The sequence below is a fragment of the Carettochelys insculpta genome, chromosome 15, assembly GCF_033958435.1.
Source record: "Carettochelys insculpta isolate YL-2023 chromosome 15, ASM3395843v1, whole genome shotgun sequence".
In the NCBI taxonomy this organism is placed as follows: Eukaryota; Metazoa; Chordata; order Testudines; family Carettochelyidae; genus Carettochelys; species Carettochelys insculpta.
Window position 1 is genome coordinate 25915132 of NC_134151.1, and position 24483 is coordinate 25939614.

The following is a 24483-nucleotide window of genomic DNA, read 5'->3' on the forward strand; positions in this document are numbered from 1 at the left end:
AAAATGTTGTGGGAGACCATATCAAAAGCCTTGCTGAAGTCAAGGTATATCACATCCACTGACTTCCGCATGTCCACAGAGCTTGTTACGTCGTCATAGAAGCTGATCAGATTGGTGAGGCAGGACTTGCCCCTGGTGAATCCATGTTGGCTACTTTTGATCACTTTCCCCTCTTCCAAGTGCTTCAAAATGGATTCCTTGAGGATTCCCTCCATTATTTTCCCAGGGATTGAGGTAAGGCTGATGGGTCTATAGTTCCCTGGATTGTCCTTCTTTCCTTTTTTAAAGATGGGCACTACGTTTGCCTTCTTCCAGTCATCCGGAATCTCCCCCGATTTCCAAGAGTCTTCAAGGATAATGGCCAAAAGTTCAGCAATGACCTCTGCCAATTCCCTCAGTACCCTGGGGTGCATTAAATCCAGACCCATGAACTTGTGCACATCTAGTTTTTCTAGATAGCTCAGAACTTGTTCCTTCCCCACAGATGGCTGCCCTCCACCTTCCCGTACTGCATCATCTAGGACCATCATTGGGAAGTTGACTTTGTCTGTGAAGACTGAGGCAAAAAAAGCATTGAGTACTTCAGCTTTTCCTGCATCATCTGTCACTAGGTTACCTCCCTCATCCAGTAATGGCCCCACACCTTCTCTGATAACCCGTTTATTGTCTTGGGAACTCTAACAGCCATTAATAGTCAAGATCTAAGATATACATTTCTCATCCAGTATCCCCAGTAGCCCAGTCCAGTCCACACTCAGCTGGGGCACTAATTCTGTATGGATTCTGAGCCTGCACTAAGCTGAATAGCTTGACAGATCCATCATGATTACAGTGCAGAGTGAAGACGATGCATGGAATGTGCACAGGGGGTAACATGCAACCACCCCCCCAACTGTCAGCCTCGCCTCCCACACTCATCGTCAGAGCCATGCTACTTTCAATGGGCACGGGGCAGTCCTGCCTCTCCCTCAGAGCGACGCAGCCTGCCAACTCTTGGACCATGCACCCCTCTGTGTGCCTGCCTGCCCCCACACTCACTGGAAGTGGTGCACTGCTTCTGCAGGAAGAGGCTTGTGGGGGCAGAGCAGGGGGAGGGAGAGGGTGGGGGGATGGGTGAAGGGGCAGGGCAGGGGCACGTAGCCGTGTACCCCTGGAATCCCCACACTAGTTGCCTCCTGTGGTGTTGTGTTTGTGAAGGGCTTAGTGCTCATTTCCAGGATTTTAAGCACAGACCAAATGAAGTGTAAGTGTAGACGGGTGGATTCAGAGAAAGGATAGGGTGATCACCTGTCCCATTTTCACTAGGACAGTCCTCTGTTTTGGGCAAGTGTCCCACCTTTTTTTAACAAAAAAGCGAATTGTTCCATATATTCACCCCCCTGCTGAGCTGCCCTTTCCCCACGTCGCTGCAGCTGCTGGTAAAATCAGTCAGGAGCTGGTTGGACGTCATGGGCAGCACGTACTGGCCGGTCAGTACCAGGAGGAGAGGGGCCCTGCCGTAGAGGTAAGGCAGGGTACGTTGGGGGTAGGGTAGTGTGTTTTGTTCCCTCCCTAAGATTTTAAGGGGGACTTGGAATCCCAGCAGTGGTGGACAGCCCCTTTGTGGGGCAGCTGCCCCTGCAGCCTGTGGGGACCACTGTAGGGAGGTAGCCCAATCCCTGTCACAGGACAGCCTCCCATGTAGCTGCCTGCCAGCCCCCAGCGGGGCAGCCACCTCCACAGCTAGGGAACTCTCCCACAGAGCAACAGCACCCTTGCCAGCACATCAAGGCATGGGGCAGCTATGGCGTGCTCCTGTGGGGCGGTGGCCCCATTCCTGGCACCCGGATGAGTGGGACAGCCCCTGCAGCCAGGGAGCTTCCCCCCCACCACAGGGCAGAAGCCACCACTGGAGCCGGGGAGGATCCCTGCTGCACTCCCAGAGCCTGGTGGCATGGGACAGCTGACAGACTGCCCCCCCTTCCACAGGGCAACTGGTTCTGCAACCGTGGAGCTCCCCTGTGGTGCGGCAGCCCTGTTCCAGCACCCTGTGGCATGGGGCAGCCAGGGAGCTGCACTCGCTTGGCAGCCACAGCTAAGGAACTGCACCTCCTCCTGGGTGTCCTGTATTTGGCTTAGGGAAATATGATCACCCTAGGAAAGGATAGCATGAAAGGGAGGTAGAAAAAGCGTGATGAGGCTGTTAACTAAATCTGCAGACACCTCTCCTGCTCCACCAAGCAGTCCAGTCCATGCTGGAGAGGCAGGTGTAGGTTGAGCCCCTCTCTTGCTGTTAATCTTTATGGCTTTGAGGGAACCCCTGCTGTTGGGCAAACTACCCTGAAGAGATCCTGGAAACCAGTGTATTTGGCTAGTCTCAGACCTCTTTCCACGTCTCTCTGGAAGCTGTGTTCCTGCTTTGTTCAGGCTAGGCTGGGGGCTGAGGTGCCATCTGCATTTCCTATGACAACAAAGGGCGTTAGTTTTGCATAGTTATTAGCTAGGTCAGGGGTGATGTTGGTTATGAAAGACTTTGTGACGAGGGATTAGCCAGACACATTATAAACCCTGATGCGAGGCAACTGGAAAAACAAGCTTCTTAGCATGGAAAAATATTGAGCTGTTTGTGTACATCTGTGGCTATTGCGAGAGAGAGCACTCATATTAATCAGTGCACGTTACAGAGTCCTGCCTGGGCTCTTCTTTGACATGAGACAGACCCTGGGCCCGAGTCTCTGTTCCCCTGCACCTTGTACAGCCATTTACATCAGGGCAAAGGTTAGAGTCACCTTCTCCTCTAGAACAGCTGAGCCACCACTCCCAGTGAATTGAGCAGCTGCACCCAGTGAACTGAAGAAGCCTTGCTAAGGGCGAGATTGAGCGGCTCCATGGGGCAGCCCTTCCCTTGATTTGTTCATGCACAGCCCACTGCTTGCTGCTACGTGTAAGATGCTGTGCCACCTGGGTTTCACACTGTGGGTGCACACTTCTCCCCAATGCAGCCTGTGCACTTAGAGCAGAGCCCCCATGCAGTGTGATTAACATCCTCTTCCCTTGCCCTGTTATGGGTTGTATAACCTTGATTAGAGCTCAAGCTTCTTTGAACTCAGCACTAGCTTGAGTTAAAGTCAAGTTGTCCTGCCCAGTCCTGAGAATGATTTGTGGGTCCCCTAGCAAGCAGAGGCTCCTCAAAAGCTGAGGCCCATTAGCAAATGTGGAGATTTGTCCCTCTCTGCTCTTGCATCTTGCAGGACCTGGATGGTCAGGGGGTGCCTGCTGGATGTAGTAGAAAGCTCTCTCTCTCTGGACTGAGAGCTGGAGTGCATCTGGACCACAGGCGTCCAAGCTGTAGCATCTGTTGTCTGTGCACAAAGCCCATCTTGCCTTCAGCTGATGGATCTATGGGCCATTGTGAGATGGGCTTAGTTACTGGGAATTCCACACCATAAGAAAGACTTCTAGGAAATTGGCCCAGCCAAGTAAGAAAGGCCGTATTTGCTGAGCCTGGTTAGGAAACGCAAAAGCCTCGCTGTGAAGTTTGTAAATGGAATCCAACGTCTTTGTCAATCTTCCCAAACTAGTGTGGTGACAACAAATTAATGCCATTGTCTTTTGATCAGCTGAGAAGAACAAAACAATGATGCCTTCTGTTCCCACTTTAATTTTTGTTGTTCACGCAAACCCTGGCATCCAACAATTTGAAAAGTAATGAAGAATAGATTAAGGGATACCAGATTGGCTTCCAGAGGAGCAGATTAAGTATCTTTTTTTTCCCAACAGACAGATAATATGAGTGCTTACAGGTATGCAACAGGCCTTACTACATTTCTGAGCACTGCTGCTGAATATTGCCACCACATCTCAACTCAGAGAGAACTAGAAAAATATGCCATAATGCAGTCAGAAAAGGAGAACGCTGGCTGGAGCAGTGACGGCAGAAGTGAAGCTGAAACGGACAAGGAAGGCCATTAACTCTTTGGGTTCTAGCTGGATGCTGAGGCAAAGGGAACGTGTACAAAGAAAAATCATCTTTAGCGCTTCCATCGCAGAAATGGCAGCACTGGATTCTCTTTTTCCGAAAGCATTTGTGCTTGGGAAAGTGAGGGGCCAGTAGCATGGGGTCCAGCCCAATATAAAAGCCTGCAAAACACAACAGGTCGGACAGGTTATGTGGTCGTGTTTGGTTTTACCAAGGCTATGGGGATGTTGGGTCTCGGGCGGCCCTCCCCACAGTACGCTAAGTACAGGGCCCAAGGCAATCCCCTGCAGCATAGGTCTCATCCCTCCCCCGCTCCACCCCTTTTTCCCTTTTTCTCCACATGCGATGGAGTACTGGGGATGCCTGGGGCCAAGGGCTGGCCAGTGGGAGCAGCAGGGGTCTACGTGCCTACCCTTAAGTGAGACAGATCAGCCTGCCAAAGGGAGATGTATTTCTCACTAAACTAGAAGAATATCAGTCAGGTTTGCATTTGGGTAGCCATTGCTCTCCATGCATTGGCTGTTTGTTGTGTCTTGCGTAACATTAGCTGAGGTGGCAGTCAGAAAGAACAGGATGTTGTACCCTGTGCTCCTTGTAAGCTGAGCTCTTGAGCGGCCGCCCAGGAGATATTCAGGTGCCTTGACCCAAGAGGAGACACCCTTGGCCATCTGACAACTACAGGATCTTTGAGAGCCAAGAGGGCCTCGCTGTTACCTACCTGAACATAGGTAGGGTTGATAGAATAAGGTTAACTCATCCCTCTCCCACACTCCCTGCCAGCTAGAAATGCTGGGGTGGAGGCCAGTGTTCCCTGTAAGCTGAATTCTTAGGTAGCTGCCCAGGAGAGATTAAGGTGCCATCCACCTGATTAGCAGAACACCCAAAGCTGCCCACTGCGGGCAGCCTGTGTTTCTATTGGTGGTGCACATCTTGGTGCCTTGGTGCACATAATAACATTTATGCTGCCCGTGGATGGAAAACATTGGTGGGAACACTGTGGAGGCCTATGTATATAATGTTCCACTTTTGGGTTAAGTAAACTAGACCCCTGAAGGGACACTTTTCAATCTATCTAACGCTGACTTTTCTTACTGAAGCCCACCAGGGAAACTAAGGCATAAACATTGTTGTGTTGGTGCAGAGAAGTGCCAGGAGGCACTCCAGAATTGATGGCCCCCATTCAGGGGAAAGGGAAGTCTTACTATTTAGTTCTCAAGCATGTGCTTGTAACACTCCGTTGTCAGCAAATTAACAAGACCTCTTACAAGGAAATAAGGTTTTCGTTTCATTCCAAATGGCCCTAGGTCGAGGTGTGAGATCTCAGTTTCCATTCCTGACTCTGCTGGGCTTCCCGAGCACCTTAGAATGAGTCACTTAACTGTTCAGTGTCAGTTTCCTCACCTGCCTGAGGATATGTATCCTAAGCTGGTGTGGGTCAGCAAAGCTTTGTGGACATTAATGGAGCTACGCTGGTTTACATGTGCTGAGAATCTGGCCCAGTTCTGGTGAAGCGCATGGACAGCGTGTGATGGAAGGTACCAGATACAGTAAACTCTTTCATATCCGGCAGCCCCGGGACCGGGAGGCTGCTGGATATTCAGATATTGTGGATAATAGAGAGGTATGTCTACCAATGCATAACACTAAAGAAAAACAAGATTAGATGCTAAGAAACAAACAAAAAATGTACATAGAGTACTTTATTTACCAACAGCAATAGTATGGTACACGGTAAACTTATATTGTGTTTGCTGTATTTATTTGTATTTACTTTCACTATACTGTGCTTATGGGAAAGGTAACTAAAATTTACTTATGGTTAAAATGCTGGTTACTTGAGGGTTCCAAATGATAGAATGCTGTCTATGAAAGAGTTTACTGTAAGTGCAAACAGTTCTTTTTGTAAGCACAGATTTACTGCAAGCAGCGTGATTACATTGTAATGACCTGGGCCTTTTGTTCCATTTCACTACAGGTGGAGTTTCTTTACATCTGAGTTCCCTGAAAGCAAGTTCCCCTGAGGTCTTCTAACACCCATTTCAAACACAACAAGAAGTCCTGTGGCACTTGATAGACTAGCAGATATTTTGGAGCATAAGCTTTTGTGGGCAAAGACCCACTTCGTCAGATGCTTATGCTCCAAAATATCTGTTAGTCTGTAAGGTGCCACAGGACGTCTTGTTATTTTTGAAGATACAAACTAACTCAGCTACATCTCTGATACATTTCAAACACAAAGAGCCTCAGTGTCAGACTGGCCTCTGATTGTCCTTTGGCAAGCTCCTCTTTTTCTCTACCGCTGGGACATCCTTTTATCACCTTTGAAACACAGCAAAACAAGCAAGACCTTGGGATGATGGTCAGTGGTTTTGTCACATCTGCACTTGACTGGTCCAATTCGATACTTACAGGAATCCCATAGACTTCAGTTAGTGCAAAACACTTCTGGCTCCATTTCTTACCACTTCACATTTTTCTTGGCCGTATCCCCTTTTTCAAGTCTCTTCACTCGCTTTCTACAAAATTTCAGTATTGATTTTGAGTAGCTTTGCTCACTTACAGCGCTCAAATACAGTGGCCTAATCAGTCTTGCTGACACATAGCTCCTACATTAAATCAATAGTTGAGGACCCAGGTTTTAAAACTACTCTACGGTGGGGACGAAGCTGCCAATTACCTGGTTACTCGCAGATATCAATTTAAAATATTGGCTCCAGATCTTTTAGCAGCTAGTCTCCACTTGTGTGAAATCAGCTTCTGGCTGAAATCCAAGAAGCTGAATCTGTTTTGGTCCTTAAATCTAAACGAAAGAAACACACGTCTGGCACGGGTATTAATTAGCCTTTAAAACTGCAGTTGAGTCCAGGGACTATTGGAAGCGCGCACAGTATCAGTAGGTCTTTTCCATCTCTTAACGGCTACAGTTCTCCAAGAGTTATTATTTTATACCTCCAGGGATATGTGATCTATTTCCCCCACTATTTATCCTCCACTGTTACTAGTAATCAGCAGATACAAACGCAGCACTTCCCTGTTCTCTTCTGAACACAGTTGGCGTGTTCTAGGTTCTCAGCAGCCCAAAGTAAAGCACACACAGTTAAATGGAAATGGGGAGCTATGGGACGCATTCCAGGACCCTTTCTCGGTGAAAAACATGCACTGAATTATCTCATTGGATGTTCTCAGGATCTCAGAGCACTGGGCCCTCTAACTCAGAAACAGACCCTGAAATCTAGTTACCTGAAACACCAGTACCAGAACCTGGTTTCCCAGCATTTGGGCATCACTGTCCACAAACCCTGCAAATTCTTGGTTTTCAATTTGCCTCTCTCTGGCTACGTCTACACTAGCCCCAAACTTCAAAATGGCCATGCAAATGGCCATTTCGAAGTTTACTAATGAAGCGCTGAAATGCGTATTCAGCGCTTCATTAGCATGCGGGCGGCCGCGGCGCTTCGAAATTGATGCGCCTCGCCGCCGCGTGGCTCGTCCCAACGGGGCTCCTTTTCGAAGGGATCCCGCCTACTTCAAAGTCCCCTTATTCCCATCTGCTCATGGCAAGAAGGGGACTTCGAAGTAGGCGGGGTCCTTTCGAAAAGGAGCCCCCTTGGGACGAGCCACGCGGCGGCGAGGTGCGTCAATTTCGAAGTGCCGCGGCTGCCCACATACTAATGAAGTGCTGAATATGCATTTCAGCGCTTCATTAGTAAACTTCGAAATGGCCATTTGTGTGGCCATTTTGAAGTTTGGGGCTAATGTAGACACGGCCTCTGAGTAATAAGCTGTGTCTTATGCCTGTGGGAGTGATCCAGCATCCTGCAGTAGGCAGCAGCAAGACTTCCATTCATGTCACTGGACTCAGGATTGGGCTCACACTGAAATACATTTATCATTTCCTTCCTTTGCCAGCTGCTGTTCTAAAGCAGAAATCCAGCCTCTTGACAAACGTCCTGTCCAGAAATCAGCCATGGAAAAGGCAGAACATACAGGAAACTCACAATTCACTCAATAAAATGGAAAGTGACTCCTATCAGGCCAAACCCAGAAGTCCAGCTCAATAGTTCTGCCTGAGCGTGGATTTGTATTCCTAATCCTGCCCCTTTGGTAACCCTCACGTGGTACCATTGTCTTCAGCTCCCATAACCAAGAGCTGAATAATGAGGCCCTACATGAAATTTTTAGCACGCTGTAAGCTACTGCTTCAGAATTGTCAGGAGGAAGCAACAGCACCTAACACTCATTCCTTGTTTATAAAGAGAAATTCTTTGTCTAAAAAGTTTCAGCAAAAATAAATCAAAGCCACTCCAAAGTCCTTTGTACTGCAAAGCACTGCCAGGAAACTCAAGTGAAACTATATTTGTCATTTAAAGTCAAATGCTTGCAGCAAACCAGAATACACTAGCTAGTGAGATAGAGTACAGTACAGGCAGAAATACAAGGGTTGTTACAGCTTTTGAAATCTCATGTTTGAATCTCTTCCCCTTTGTAGACATGATAATTTGGAACTTCTCATTGATGTCATTCTGTCTACCATTGTAATAAAGATATACTGAAGACAGTTTCTCCACAGTTCACGTATTCCATTTAGCTGTATGTACATCACTAAGAATGATGGCTATGTGATTTTGGAGCAATGGTGCAAAGCAGGAAGGACGGGGGATGCTTTTTGGTTTTGGAAATCAATCTATTAGGTTTTCTTTTGGTTGTTAGGTACAACCAGTGTTCCCTCTAATTTTTTCCATCCATGGATGGAATAAATTTTGCTATGTGCACCAAATCGTGTGGATGTGCACCACCAAAAGAAGCACATGCTGCCCTCAGAGGGCGTTTGTGGGTGCTTTGCTAATCAGCAGGACGGCACCTGACTTTCTTCTGGGTGGCCGCCCACGTGCTCAGCTTTCTCCCTCTTCAGTGGTGGTGCTGGTACACCAAATGCTGTCTTACTAGATATTTCTCTGACTGATGATGGATCACTTCATGCTGCTTCATCCTCCTACACCTGAGCTGTGGACAGAATTGGGTGCCAGCAAATTTGTTTTGAAATGTAAACTGTGGTTATGCCACAGACCTTTCTGTTTCCTTTTTCTTTTTGCTTTTTGGGCTGTGCTGGGACACCTCTGAGATACTCGAGTAAGTTGAATTGAAATGTGAAAGCTTCATTTTTGATGGTCCAAATTGTTTAACCTCTTGGAGAGCAATACACGATAAGCCTTTTTACATTATTGTTCAGAAACGTGGGGAAGTAACTTCGAATCAGCTAAGGAAGCGCTATTGGTGCCAGAATATATGTTGCAGCTCTCAAGGCCTAACGCTACACTGCAGCTGTTGAAGAGGGACCAATGGAAAGTTTCTCAATGTAGCAAGACAGCAGAGGCTGCCTGAAACCATATACAGTGGGAAAACGCCAAGTGACTGAGAGCAAGCTCGAAGAGCCTTACAGATCATAAAGGGCAGCATGTTTCCCTGGGCAGATGGCCAGCCTGTGCTCTTTTTGTGTGATGCAGGGAGTGAAGCAGGGACCTCTAGGGTTAAAAGCACCTGCTGCTACAACGTGAGTTAAATATTTAGCCGGGGTTCCCAGGGTGGGCCTCTAGCAGACGCACAGCCTTGCACTGGGTACTGAGAGGGGACCCTGTAACACACCCATCATTGGATTGTGTGTGCATCACTTAAGCTCTGTTTTGAAGACTTTCAGGACTTGTGTTGGCCTTCTGAAGAGAGACTAAGATGTTTTGGGGATTGAGTCGCAGGCCATCAGTGGAGGAAAAGAAATGTGGGGGGAGGAAAGAACAGTGACACAATGACTAATATTTCCTGCTTTACCTCTTTTAAGCGCATAAGTGGTGGTGAGTAATTGCTGGGCTGGTAGCTCTGGAGACTGAAATCCTCTGAAGAGGGATGGTGACGGATGAGATTGGTAGAGACCAGGGGAGACAAAGGGAAGTCACCTTACTCTGCAGCAGGGGCATGGGTCACTTGTTGGTTTGAATTCAGTGGTAGGTCCCCTATAACCAGATGTCTTTAAATCAAAATCTGAGGATTTTAGTCCCTCAGCCAGAGTTTAAGGGTCTATAACAGGAGTGGGTAGGTGAGCCTCTGTGGGCAGTGACATCTCAGAGGGCCAGCAAGATGACCATGATGGTTCGTTTTGGTATTAAAGTCTGTCTATGTAAGAGTCTCTGAGCGTGGGCAGGGCAGTGACAGTTTCCCTATACTGCTCCACAGCGTGCCCAGGCCTGCAGGGATCACCTCTCAGGGATGAGAGGAGCGTCAGCCCCCAGGGCCCTCGTCAGTCTGATCATTTTAGTTCTTATTGTAAGAAGATGTGACATTATCTGGCTTCTGGGCCTGTGAGATCTGTGAGGTACTTGTTGCTGCTGGAGCGGAGCTGACAGTTGAAACATAATGGAGAGGCAGGTTGCAATTCACCCGAGCGCAGAAGGTGAACACTATCTAAGGCCCAAGTTGGAAGAGGTGGAGTAAGTGAGGCACAAGGCCAATGCTAGCTCTCAGAACCAAGGTGAATTTTTCCTGCTGTGTTTCTCAGGTCTTGGTCCATTAATTGCTTTATTCCTTTTTTTCTTTCTTTTCCATCTGATTAGTTGTTCTCCTTTGGCATGGTGAGTGATTGGCTTATTGAGTGTACAAAGCCATAAGAAAACATTCCAATTTTGCTGATGTATTGTCCTAACACCTGCCGCGAATGCTCCTCCCTCGGATTTCCTTTTGAGTCTGCGTATTCTTCAGATGTGTTTAAAATGTTGTCTACCACTTTTCCTGAATAGGCAGTAAGTAAGAGCGTTGCAAGTGGTATCTTGAAAATACACAATGATTTGATTCTGGCTCTACCTCTCTGGATCACAGAGCCATGGGAGTGCCATACATTTTCATTGGGCTGATATTTACTGATGGCATTTATCATATTAAATGAAGTGTCTAGGCAGGACCAATAATGCAGGGGAAAAAAAGAAGAAAGATGCTTGCCTGCTGTAGCACTGCTGAAGATTGCCAGCCCAAGCTGCCAGAAATGGTGCAGACTGTGGCAATGACGCATCTCTTGGCGTAGCTGCGTTTGGAGAAAGAATGTTGGTCCAGGTGTATGAGCTGCATGCTAGAGGTGTGAGGCATTTGGGTGTCTTTTCTGGGAGAGATGTAGCATTCAGAGGTGGTTGCAAGGGAACAGGTAGGCAGAGGGGCACATGCCTTTCATTAGTTCGTAACAGAACCTGCTGCGGTCCAGGTGTACCCACCAGATATTGAATGTAGGTATCGAAGAAGAGAAAGTTTGGAAAGGGCGAACTCAAGTCCTGAGTTCCTCCTCCTCTGCTCCTTTGGTTAGAGGGAGTTAGAAGGTCTGGCAAAGAGGGTTTTTCTGCTTCTCCAGAACCACTGACGGATGGGTCAGCCAGGAAGTACAGAGCTTGCACGGGATGTGGGGCCACCAAAAGTGTTGGGCCTCAAGTAGACTCTTGGTTTGCTTATGCTGGAGGCCAGCCCTAAATACAATCGCCTGGGATCAGATTTTCAAACACATTTATGTGCCCAAATGTGCAGATAGGCATCAGGTGGGATTTCCAAAAACATTTAAGCAGGTTAAGCATCCTAAGTTGAATCTGCTGAGGTAGTCTGGAAAATCCCACCAAGTGTCTATCTGCAACTTTAGACACCTGAACACTTTTGAAATTGTGGCCATTGGGCCTTGTTCCCTTACAGGTAGACAAAATTCTCCATAAATTGAGCTCTTGATTGTGCCACCTCCCCGTTCAGAGGAGTGTGATAGGGAGCGAACTATCACATCCGGTGCCTTACTGAAGTCACTACATTGCTGTCACGGTCACCATAGGTTGTCTCATGGCTCATATGGGTGATTAAATTAAAGTTGTAGCTCTTTAAACAGTTGTTCACATTGTTTGAAGAAGCAATTAACATCTTCCAAGCAGATCAGCAGAACCCAGTGTTGCTAAGCAGCAGACCTTTAAAGATGATTTGTCAATTTCTGTAGAGGGGAGGATATAGTAAATAGTCCTATTGAGAGAAGATTGCTTGTTTTCTAGTACACAACTTTTCCTGCACAACCAGGTCCTCAGTTCATCAGTGCCCAATTTATCCTTTATTTCATTTTCATAAATAATTCAGAAGAGATTGAGTGGAATAATTGAGTCTTTCCCTACCCTAATCCCAGACAATTCAAAACAAAAAGACATTTAGATTACAATTTGAACATATTAGCTGCTGGTAGATTTCCAGACAACTGATCTGCCTTCCTTTAGAATTTCTGTGGTGTTCTATCAGTTCTGAAGTGTTCTGCTTTGATAGTTAGTAATTTATGCATTTCCAGTTCTCCATGAAAGAAACAGAGGCATCATCGTGATAGAGTGTTGACACACTTGCTGCCTTTAAATAGGGGGGCTTATCTGCCTTCGAAGAAGGACTGAATAAGCAAAAGCAGTAATATTGCAAATCCAGCCTGCAGTGTGCCTTATCATCTTTGGGAAACAGATAAAATCATGCTTATTTGCTTGAGAATTAGAACTAATCTGTCCCAATGTGGGTTAAAAAGCCAGAAGGGACAAGTTTGGGAGAAGATTTAGTGCAGGAAAAGATAGGCCTTTGATTTCTGCAATACGTTGATGAGCAGTTGTGCAGAACACTGATTTATTACTCCTTTTTCAGTTGTAAGGACTGTTCTGTAGCATTGAAGGAGCTCTTGCACTCACAACTTTGCATGTCACTTCAGTTCTGAAGGCTCTTGTGAACCATTTACAAAGCTGGTTCTACTTTACTCAGTCTAGCGACCAAAGGCAGGTAAGCTACAGGGCACAGCCTTGCAATGGAGATGCTAGCAACCATGCAGGCATAATTAAGTATATAACTGCAAGTAACAGCTATAAACGAAGCAGGATGTGTTGATCCTAGTCTGCATAGTGAAGAACTGAGTGCCCACACACAATACAGAGCCTATCCACACAGCACACATCAGGGTAAAATGAGTCCACTTTCTGCTGCGAGAGGAGCAATCGATTTGTAATGCTTTTTATAGTTGCCCTAGTGCTCCTATGCCACAGAAGTCTTCCTGCAGACAGGGAACAGAGAGGAGCAACGTGGCACTGCCTAATAGTAAGCAAAACTGATCACCAGTTTTAGGATGACTTCCCCACTCAGAGCCTCTTTTCAGTCCATTGTCTGCAGAACGCCTCCAGATGGCAATGGGTGGGGTTTTATTTATTGAAACAATGGCGGATTACATAGCCAAGCTTGACTTTGATGACATTTGGTCCATGAAAGAAGCTCACCTTTGGGGGAATGTATTTGACAAGTGCTGAGGCGGGATGATGATATGGCCATAGAAGCAGGGAGACCCACTGATTAGATAGATTATCAGCTTTATTGTCTGAACACTTCCTACAGCCCTTACATACAATTGGCAAATCCATCAATGCTGTTTTATATGTGGGCTCCAAAGCTTCTGCAGTTTCTAGAAGTAACATGACCTACGAAGTAAATCCAATATTTAGTTCACTGTACTGCACACTTACATACATCCATCAAATCTGGAGCAAGACCTGATGCTCTTCTCATCCCTTCTAGAGATGTGTGTGACTGGACCAGTCACTCCGTATCTCTGTACCTCTTTTTCTTCAATTTGTAGAGTGAAGGTAATGGACCAAATTGAAGGCTGGTGTAAATCACCTTTGCATACCTCTCCCTCTCATCCTGTGCCAAGACCAGAGGATCCATCCCACTTGCTTTTACACTCTCCTTCATCTGATCACAGCTTTGCAAATAAGAATGAAGATCCCTAGCTAGGTTACTCTTCTAAAACAAGGGCTCTGTGGCTGCGAAACTCATCTTTGCAGGGGAGAGTGGAAGAATCCTTAGTTTTCTAAATTGATGAGGGAGAGTAAAGTTAGGAGACCGAAGAACCACTAGTTAAATCATGGTGTTCTCTCTTACACAGTGTAAATCCAAAGCAACTCTCTGACGTCAATGCAGTTAGTACCTCGGGGTAGAATTTTGTGATATGATCAGCCCCTTAGTCTTCACTCTGTGATTATATTCTTAATTTTATACTTGTATTTTTTATTTTTAAAACTGTAAATATTCCTTATAACTAAGCCTACTCTTTTTAAATCATACTGATAACTAATAATAATCAACACAGCACAGTAAAATCCTTGATTTCAACACTAAATATCAGATGATTGGTAACTTTTTTACTGACAGTGGAGGTAATTATTTGGTAAAGTTTCTCTGTAGGGGTATGTTCTCTCGTGAAAGCATGATGAGATATGGAACCTTTTGGCTTTAGGTCACCAGTTTAAATCAAGGTTTGATCAGGAGTGACCATAATTGCCATCAGGTGTCTGTTCTCTGGCCTATGTGCTGAGATTGGTGGAGTTGGACTAGTTCATATCCTAATGTCACAGTCGCAGCTGGCATTCTTTTTGGCAGTCTCCAGTTCCCTTTCTGCAGCAATCCTCAATAAATCCCATAACCCTGAGTTCCAGTGCTGTCAGTTACAGACAGAAAAAAAAGTAGGAACAGTTTCCTAAGAGAAAACTAAAAGCCACAGGTGATGCTGCAGACATTATTGGAAGCTGGGGTACTGTTAGTTCTGCTTTCTTGACAGGGTAGTGTAATTGCACAATAATTCTGCAATAAAAAAATAGTTGGGAGGGAGAAAATATTCTTGAATCCACATGATCTGTGTTTTTCTCACCAGTCTTTTGCTGCTGTGCCAGCATTTCATTCCTGAGACAGAAAATTCCAAGGCAAATTCTCATTCTTTGGACATCAGAAAGTAGTAAGCACCGCTTTCGAATGTTCGCAGCTCCACGGGGGTCCTTTTCGAAAGGACCCCACACCTTTCTAAATCCCCTTATTCCCCTCCACTGAGAGGAATAAGGGGATTTTGAAAGGTGCAGGGTCCTTTTGAAAAGGACTCCCATGGAGCTGTGCCAAGCCATGAGCATTTGAAAGCATTGGTTTCAAAGCGCCGCGGCTGGAAGCGTCCTAATGCTAATGAGGTGCTGAATATTCAGATATTCAGATTATTAGTAATCTTTGAAATGGCTATTTGCATGACCATTTTGAAGTTTTGGCCAAGTGTGGCCACAGCCATTTTGATTATTTATACAAGTAAGTCCTTAGAAAAAAAAACAACTTGGAGTCCTGTGGCACCTTAAAGACTAACAGATGCATTTGGGCATAAGCTTCCATGGTCAAATGCAGGACTTTGTCCATGTTTTATACTGCCATCGGAGTCCTCCTTGTTTCTGCAGATACAGACTAACACAGCTACCCTGCTTAGATAAGTCTTTGTAGTCAGTATCATCACCAGATAGCTGATGTGAGTGGATAAAGCACCAGGAGGAAGAGTCTGAAAGTACGGAGTTGACAGGATCAAGTACCTGAATGCACTTCAGGGATCCTACAAAGATCTCAAAAGCAGGCAGTGCCTCTGAGACAGACTTCAGACAAACTTATGAACTGTTTCAAAGAGAAAAACTTGGTTTTGCCTGGCTCTTGCTGTTGTCCTGCTTGGTTGTCCAGTAGCACTTGACGCTTCCCCTGAGGTTCTCAAAGGATGAAATTGCTGAAGGCCAGCATAGGATTATGAATTCAATTTAGGCCCTTTCAACTGAGTCTAAGTGGGACCTGCTGTTTGGACCTCATGCAGGAGGGTAAGTTTTGCCCATCAGTAGTTTAAGTCTCTGTTGCCCCGGTCATCATTATCCCTGGTTTATAGATGGGGAAGCTAAAGCAAAGATTTGTTACACTAAAGCCGCGTCTACACATGCCAGCTACTTCGAAGTAGCCGCGCCAACTTCGAAATAGCGCCCACCACATCTACACGTGGTGAGCACTATTTCGAAGTTGAAATCGACATAAGGCGGCGAGACGTCGAAGTCGCTATCCTCATGAGGAGATGGGAATAGCGCCCTACTTCAACGTTGAACGTCGAAGTAGGGCACGTGTAGCTGATCCACGTCCCGCAACATCGAAATAGCAGGGTCCGCCATGGCGGCCATCAGCTGAGGGGTTGAGAAACACTTTCTCCAGCCCCTGCGGGGCTCTATGGTCAGCGTGTGCAGCAGCCCTTAGCCCAGGGCTTCTGGCTGCTGCTGCTGCAGCTGGGGATCCATGCTGCATGCACAGGGTCTGCAACCAGTTGTCGGCTCTGTGGATCTTGTTCTGTTTAGTGCAAGTGTGTCTGGGAGGGGCCCTTTAAGGGAGCGGCTTGCTGTTGAGTCCGCCCTGTGACCCTGTCTGCAGCTGTTCCTGGCACCCTTATTTCGATGTGGGCCGCTTTGGTGTGTAGACGCTCCCCTGCAATGCCTACTTCGATGTAGTGCTGCCCAACATCGACGTTGAACGTCGGCAGCACCAGCCCTGGAGGACGTGTAGATGTTATTCATCGAAATAGCTTATTTCGATGTAGCATTCACGTGTAGACGTAGCTTAAATGTTCAGAAATGTTTCCTTGTTTTGGGTACCTAACCTCGACATTTTGTTGCTGGCCTTGGACCTAGTGTCGGAGGTACTGGGAACCTGCAGCTTTCCTTCACTTCACGTGGAGTTATGGCTGTTGAGCACCTTTGAAAATATGTCGCTGAGGGTCTGTGGTTGGGCATCCAAAAACAGAGAAACCCCAAAATGAGTAAGTTTTTACTAAAAATGTTGACTGTCAGGGTTCGTGACTGGAACACGTTAGAGACACTGCAGTGTTTTAACCCCATTGAATTTGCAGGTAGAGAAATATTAGGAATCTAATTGGCTCTCATATCCTGTTATTTAAAGATGTACAGTTCAGAGAGGAGAGATCTTCATGGCCACTGAAGCAGAATAATTCCTCACCCTAATGGGTTAGCCACCTGATGAAAACTCAGTGCAAGGTAAAAGGTGTCAGGTTGACACCGACTTTTGTTGGATTTGTATCCTTGGGTGATAATCACTTGATGATGCTGAGTAACTGAAACATCCTTTAGGGCCGAATGGTGCCATTGGAGGCTATAATCTACCACTAAAAGGGCATACATATACATACTGTATATGTTAGAAAGTGTTTTAGAGCAGCATTGGGTTCATTTGTTTTTGGTTAACTTCTGTATTGCTTGATATTCAGAGGTGGAAAACTAAGTATTGTGACGTCTTTTTCACCTTACTTCTGTTTCTTTAGCATTTATCTCAATCTTATTTTACTTTTTCAGACTAGCAGCTTCATAAAATGTTACTCTTACCCATTAATTTGTATTGGCACATAGAGACTTCAAGGAACTTGACCTTTCTCAAACCCAGCTGAGCTCTGACTATACCATGTAGGCTGTTAATTATGTTTTTATTGGATGATGCAACCAGACTGTGTCTGGGCAGTTCAGTTTAGCTCTGTAAAGTGTGTTCAAAAGTGTCTCCAAACAAATGCAGCAGGAGAAGGGCATTATCACTGTTCAAAGAGGTAGCAATGTAGATAAAGCTTGTTTATGTATTTGTACTTAGCTCTAATTGGGTTATCAGCTGCGGCTCTGAGGATTAAATGAACTGACCTAAATACTAGGTCTCAGTGAGGGGTTAATGTCTATTTTCCTATATAGTATCCGATTTGTCTTCCAAAATACCCTCCAGGGCATTTGAGCTTTGTACTGAAAGTGTGAAGCCATCCTGCAATCATTCATTACATTTCATGCCAAGCAATAGTTAGTTTGAGAATAAGCACTGAAAACAGATTAAACAGCATCTGAAGAAAACACCTGATTCATCCCAGCCTCACATAAGGTAATGCATAAGTAGCCTGAGACAGACTGATTAGGGTGAGCTGGTGTCTGGGTATTATTGCTGGTATTGTGGGTTATTATTTCAGATAATAGCAGATGGCGGAGAAAAGGAGAAATCATCCATTTTCATTTACAAATGTTTTTTTATTCTCCAAGAGACAGGGTAGTACTAGTTAAATCGTTGCTGTCAGGCGATCCCCTGGAAGAGTAAACCTTATTTACCATGATCTATTTTATGGAATTATTTTTTTCCCCTGCAGTGTATATCAAGGAAACTTCAGTATGGCCAGAAGCAAACTGGGAAGGGAAGATGAGCAAAATAACTGTCCCAGGGCTGGAGAATTCTCTGAGAGGAGGGGCCCAGTTGAGCAGTTTAATGGGTCAGTGGGAATCAGAGTGTGTTCGGCTGCAGGCTCTGGCCATGTAGGCAGGCATGTATACCACCATTTAGTTTGATTTTTTTCCTGTTCACTAAACAAGAAAAAACAAGCTATTTTTTCTCCAAGACTTAAAACAATATCCATCCCTTTGGGAAGCCACACAGAATATAGAAGTGTGAAATAGCTTTACAACCTAGGAATTCCTTTGCATCTCCTGTTAGTGAGCCCCAAAATATGCCAGATATTATTCTTAACATCTGGGTCATCCAAGAACCATTATCACTTAAGACCTACAATTACTACCTTAGAGGGTAGACATGTTAGTCTGTAGCTTTATGAAAAAACAAAAACAAAAAAAAAACCCAATCAAACAAAAAACCAAAAAATAACAAACAGTCCTGTAGCACCTTAAAGGCAATACATTAGATTTGTTAAGTAATAAATAAAATTGTTAGTTTTTAAGGAATTACAGCCCTGCGAATTTCAGAAGCATTGCTGATACCTCACAGAAAACCTTAAGAGACAGTAAGAGCCAAATTCTCATCTGTATGGGAGGTAAGTTCCTTCTCTGCAGAAGAGTAACCCCAGATTTGAGCTAGTGGAATACAGTTGAATCTGGCCTCCATTCAGAAATGATTCTGCAAATAGTTTTCTGTTCTCTTCCTTCACTTTTTGTTACTAGAGATACTAAACACAGTTGGCCAGAGCCCTAGCTAGTGTAAATCTCATACCTGCGCTCAGTGTTCTCTCCAGTATTTTTCAACCATGTGTGGATTTTTTTATCCATGTGCAGAATAATTTGCACCACCAGTAGAAACAAAAAAAAAACAACCTAGTTCGGGGTGCTCTGTTTATCAGCTGGGCAGCATTTGAATCTCTCCTGAGTGGCCACACAAGTGCACAGCTTATAGGGAACAATGGCCTGTGTTCAAGCTACACTGATTCACATCAGCTGAAGAGCTGAGTCGTCTTCGTTTGTCCTTTTGGTATCTCTGAACAGTAACACCACAGAGTGTTTGAGATACACTGACTACAGCATCTGAGGCTTTGTCAGGCAGATCCTGGTCTCAATTACAGAAGTTTAAACCCAGCATATCTCTTTTGGCGCAAGTGGAGTTGCTCTAGGTTTACTATAGTGCAGATGGGAATAGGTACAGCCCTGTGATGTACTCATGAATGTCTTTCTGTCTTGATACCCTTTAATTTGCTGAAAAATAAAAAGTTAGACCCTCTAAACTAAAAGGAAGACAGCCACACTTCTGAGCATTATGCAGATGGAGGGTTGAGGGATAAGAGGTTTGTTTGCAGTGAAGAATGGTGAGGGGTGTTCCAGGTGGCAGGGAGGGGGACTGGCCAAATGCCCTGCCCCCTTCTCCACCCCTTTCTGCCCCTGCTCTGCACATGCCCCATACCTCCCCCGCCCCTGCACAGCCAGTGCCATGCTCCTTCCTTATCCCTGCTCTGCCCTTCCTGGTGCTCTGCCCCCTTACACCTCTTCCTCTGGAAGCACCACAGCATTTCTGTTGAGGGCATGGGCGTTCCTGCCCCTCCCCCACAGTGGCACAGCTTGAGAGCAGTGTGATGGAGGGAGCTGTCATTACTCTGGCCCCACCATTCCTGGGGAGGAGTAGGAACACCCCACACTCACCAGAAGCCTCACGGCCCTGATGGTGTGTGGGGTGGGGGATGGATGCTGGAGGGATGCGTGTGTTTGTTAGGTGGAGTCATCCCTCTACCTGACGAGGAGAGAGAAGGCTGCTGGTGGCCACCGTCCACAGCCATGTCATATTCAGATAGCGATTCAGCTTATTGGTGGTTTTTCCCAGCAACCCTGGCTTCTTCAATGGGGGGGGGGTGTCAAAATTGGGACAGGAAGACAAGCATCTTCCTCCGGGAGAGCATGAGGACACCATCCACCTTCTCAAATGCCTAATGTCCCCTTTTTGATATCAGATAGAAACCTAGAATCCTAGTGCTGGAAGGGACCTTAGGAGGTCATCAAGTCCAGCCCCCTGCCTGAAGCAGGGTCAACGCTAACTAAATCATCCCACCCAGGATCATATCAAGCTGAGACTTAAAAACCTTTAAGGATGCAGATTCCACCACCTCTCTCGGTAACGCATTCCAGTGCTTCACCACCCTCTAGATGAAATAGTTTCCTAATATCTAACCTACTCCTCCCCTTCTGTAACTTCAGACCTTTGCTCCTTGTTCTGTCATCTGTCACTACTGAGAGCAGCGTCTCCCCACCCTCTTTAGAACTCCCCCTTCAGGAAGTTGAAGGCTGCTATCAAATCACCTCTCTCTCTTCTATTCTGAGAACTAACTAAGCTATAGGGCTGGAATGGTTGGAGGTAGAAAGTTGTTCCTTTAAGGGCTTACACAACAGGTGTTGTCTTCTGGGACTGAAATTGGTAATCACCTCTGAATGGTTCCTTACGCCTTTCCTCTCCTCTGCTCCTTCCCTTCCCACAAGTACCCACAGGGGCCAACTCTTCCTCCCTTCAGAAAATATTTGTTTTGCTCATTCAGGTTTATAATTAACACAGGAGTTTTCCTTTAAGGATGCAGAATGTAGCTCAGCCCATTGTTTTTCAGCATGTCCCTGAATCACTGTGTTGCAGAGATCAGGAATTCACTGTCAATGCTCTGTTTACTTCTGAAAAGGGGGCAAGGTTAGTGTCAAAGGATCTGACTGTTTTTAAGTACCTCTGTCTTTGCGAGCACTGCTCTGACTATGTTTTAACAATGGTAAGTTTTAGAAAAAATGACCCCGAGTACATGGTATGAGAATTGTGTTGTGACCTAAAAGGAGCAGTTTCCAAAGGTGAGTTTTGCTGATTTCCTTGCATCTGTAACTGCATGGGAATCAGGTGACTGTGTACATACACTACAGCCTTATCTGTATCATCCATTCAAGAAGAAAGAGAGGATCAACATGCCCTAAGAGCTCTGAATACTGTGAAAAAATGGAATTGTACTTTGTGCTGAGTTCAAAGTAGACGTTTGCATGAATATGTTAAATCCACATGTTGCTTGAGGAAAATTATGCATCTTTTAGTTTTCCTGTCTTTATGTTATTTATCTCTGTCAGCACTGATTGAAATATAAAGCCCGAATCTCACATGCACCACCCAGCCAACAATGACATAAAGTGGAGATATTCTTGATTTACACCAGACTAAGTGAGATGAGAATGAGGATATTTGCTGCTTGTCTTTTTATCTCATTTGACAACAGTGAGATTCCCCAGTTATATAGGCTGGAGGTGCTGGTCATCAGGGTTGGCTTTTAGGTGCATGCAGACCTATCTGGAAGTTACCTGCATCTCCCAGGCTGACCATTTCTCCCACTCGTGGATAGAAAGCTGAGAATATTCAGTGGTTTGTTCTGTTCCCTCCCCAACGTCATGGGGAGAGAAGCCTGCATTCTCTTCTGATTGCTGTGGCCCATGTTCATACAGGCCAGATCTCAACCTGTTCAGGGACATGGAGGCCTCCCAGTGGTAAGGTGAGAATTCCCTGGAACAGTTCTGTTTCTGTCTTTAAGCAGGAATGACTCAGCAATCAGTTGCCATCAGCGATGTCTTCCCCTCCTTAGGACTGTAAATAACAGAAAAGTAAAATCATGTGAGAGAATTGGGAAGGAAAGAGATACTCTGCGGGGGTGGTGGGGTTCAGTCCATTTCTTTGAGCAGCCACCCCAAGAGCTACTCCACCTGAACACATCAAAGAGCAGCAGAAGCTGAGCTGAAGACAGGAAATTTGCATTATAATACCAAGGATCCTCCCTCCAGGAACTTGCGTGGGATTCGGGGTAGGTTCCCTTGAATATAAATGTATTTGAGGGAAAACAGAAGGCCTGACAATATATATCCTAGTATGTGAACAGGAGTTCTCCATCCTTCACATTTACTTCCACTGCTCCAGGCCGGTCCCTCCCTTTTCTTAGGCCTGCAATGACTGTCCCGCCAGGAAATCCCTGAGGAGAACAGAAACCCAAACACCAGCATACAAGGGCACTGCTGATGCCCCAGTGCAATGTCTCATCTCTGCTGCATCACTTCAGACTGTCTCCTTGCTTCTTGCTGCAGGTTTTTCGTACTGATCTGATAACAGCCATGAAGATCCCCGACTCGCATCAGTTGAGTCCTGATGAGTACTACATACTGGCCGATCCCTGGAGGCAGGAGTGGGAGAAAGGAGTGCAGGTGCCAGCAGGAGCAGAGGCGATACCTGAACCAGTGATTAGGTAAGTGAGTATACATGGTACTGATCAGGCTGCTAGAGGCATGTGGTCTCTTTTCCTGTCCTTGGATGGGCACTTATTGACTTGGCATTTTTGTGCCGTCTGTTTGCTTGTGGAGCTTCCAAAACAGTTTGGGTTTATGCTGCTATCTAAATTGCAATGGAGAGTAAATAAACCAGGCAGGCCTGGAACTTGAGTGAGGTGGAAGTCAGCCCTAAACTGTTAAAAAAGCGTCAGTCCCAGGATTCAGATGCAGGGGGTGGAGGCAATGATCCAGTTCTGTGGAACCAAATGACACTTCTGGGGTTGAGGCTTCTGTGAGGACAGCCAAGACATAGGGAAAATGTGCACAAGGTCAGAATCACTTAGTAAGCAAGTATCTGGACAGGCAGAAATGTGGTTTTATGGGATGTCCAGACCCACCCTCCTTGTCCAGCTCAGAATCATCAACCGGGAGAGGTCAGTGGTCTAGTCCTCTGTCCTCACAGCAGGACCTATAATCATCCCTGACGTAAATCTAACCTGCCCAGACCCCTGAAAGGCCCCTCAAGGGCTGGGCTTATAACCCTGGGTTTACAAGGCCAATGCACTAACCACTGACCTATTCCTTCCCCTTGGGGCCCTGCACTGTACTAGCTTAGAAGCACACCAGTGGCCATCTACACACATGGCTTAGTTTGGACCCAGGTAGAAATCAGTTCCGTGATGGGTGATAGATTTGATGCTGTGTGACCCAGTATTTCAGTGTTCAGAGTCAATTTAGTGCTTCAAACGAATCCTTCAGTGTGACCTGGGAGTGTGCAGACAGAGGGGCGAGGTATTAGCATGGAGCTGGGGGATACCAACTCAGGCGCTTCCCCTCCCTGCCCTAAGTTGTTGAGACCAAGAGGTAAGTACTCTCCCTTGAAAGTCCTTGCTCTTCCTTGGATTTGCTGCGCCTGAGTGAGAGAAGCCCTCTCGGGGATACCGCTCTGCGCTGGCCCAGATTGGTGGCATTTTGAAATGATCCAGGAGTTTGTAGAGAGTAAACCAATCATAAAAATCCACATGCAAACAGTGATTTGTGCGCACGCAGTGTCAATTGGGAAATGTAGGGCCTGTGCTGGAGGCCCACTGAAATTGACTGGGAGCTGGGCTTTGCCAGGGGCTTTAAGAATTGTCTGTCTGACTTTAACCTGCTGTCTTTTAGTGCAGTCTAGTTGGACACACTGAGCACAGGAGAGGGAAGCAAGACACTGGGCAGGAGCATGCTCAACCCCTGTGATGAGATTACATAATCCTTGCTGAACTGCAGGACAAGGGGATTGTGATGTCGGGCTGGGAGTGTCCAAAAGCCCCGGAATGTGGGTCAGAAGTCTCTTAGTACGTCACACAGCTGCTCCCTTGGGATTCCGTTGGGACGTGTAGTATCCTGTGAAGGGTAATAAACATGGCCAAAGGTTCTGTTGCAGTGCAAGACAAGCAGGGGGAACAAAGCAGTGTCTCCGTCTGGCTTGCAAGGGTCAGAGAAATATTAGTAATAGGAAGCCCACAGACAACATCAAGAAAAGTATCTGACTAGGTTTTTCATGACCTCTGACTACAGTTCAGACCAAGTTAAGCAAATTGTACTAATGATTTGGGGCTGGATCAGGTAAGTGGCAGAACATGGACACTGTGCCCACATTCCACTGGCTTTATTACTGAAGGCCGAGCTTTACTTTTTCTATTAAAATTGGCTTCAGTTCTTCTCTTTGGCATATGATGACACCCAGCTGTTCATGTAACTCCACCAAAACTTTGGCTAGGTTATCTGCTGTATTCCAGTGGGCTGCTATTAGCAGTGTGTCCACCCCCTAAGCTGTTTTCCTTTTCTGTTTTTCTTCCTGTTAAGTTGTGTGAATCATTTGGATAAGAATATCAAGAATTTTTGGGTTCCCGGCCTTTAAAATGGTACGAGTCCCTCTGGAGCCCCTGTGTGTTATTAATCTTTAAAAATCAATTTAAAAAATGCTTCCATGGAATTCAGTAGGGGGAGATGACTTCAGCATCTATGCAGGAAATTCTGTTTTGCTCCTCAAATGATGGAGGAATTTCAGTAAAGTCAATAACCGTTTGAAGCCCAGTTTGTCCCTTGGTGACAGCT

The 24483-nt window shown here is 46.0% G+C and overlaps 1 protein-coding gene across 2 annotated transcripts in view; it reads left to right on the top strand.

Annotated features, from left to right (window-relative positions):
- JADE2 (jade family PHD finger 2) overlaps window positions 1-24483 on the top strand; it is a 177172-nt gene that overhangs the window by 27436 nt on the left and 125253 nt on the right. Inside the window, exon 4 of one of the 2 annotated variants that reach the window (XM_075009276.1) lies at window positions 22204-22361. In XM_075009276.1, coding sequence (XP_074865377.1) covers window positions 22204-22361 — 158 coding nt within the window. Of the gene's footprint in view, window positions 1-22203; window positions 22362-24483 lie in introns of those variants that run through there. The other variant, XM_075009278.1, reaches the window with a different exon arrangement.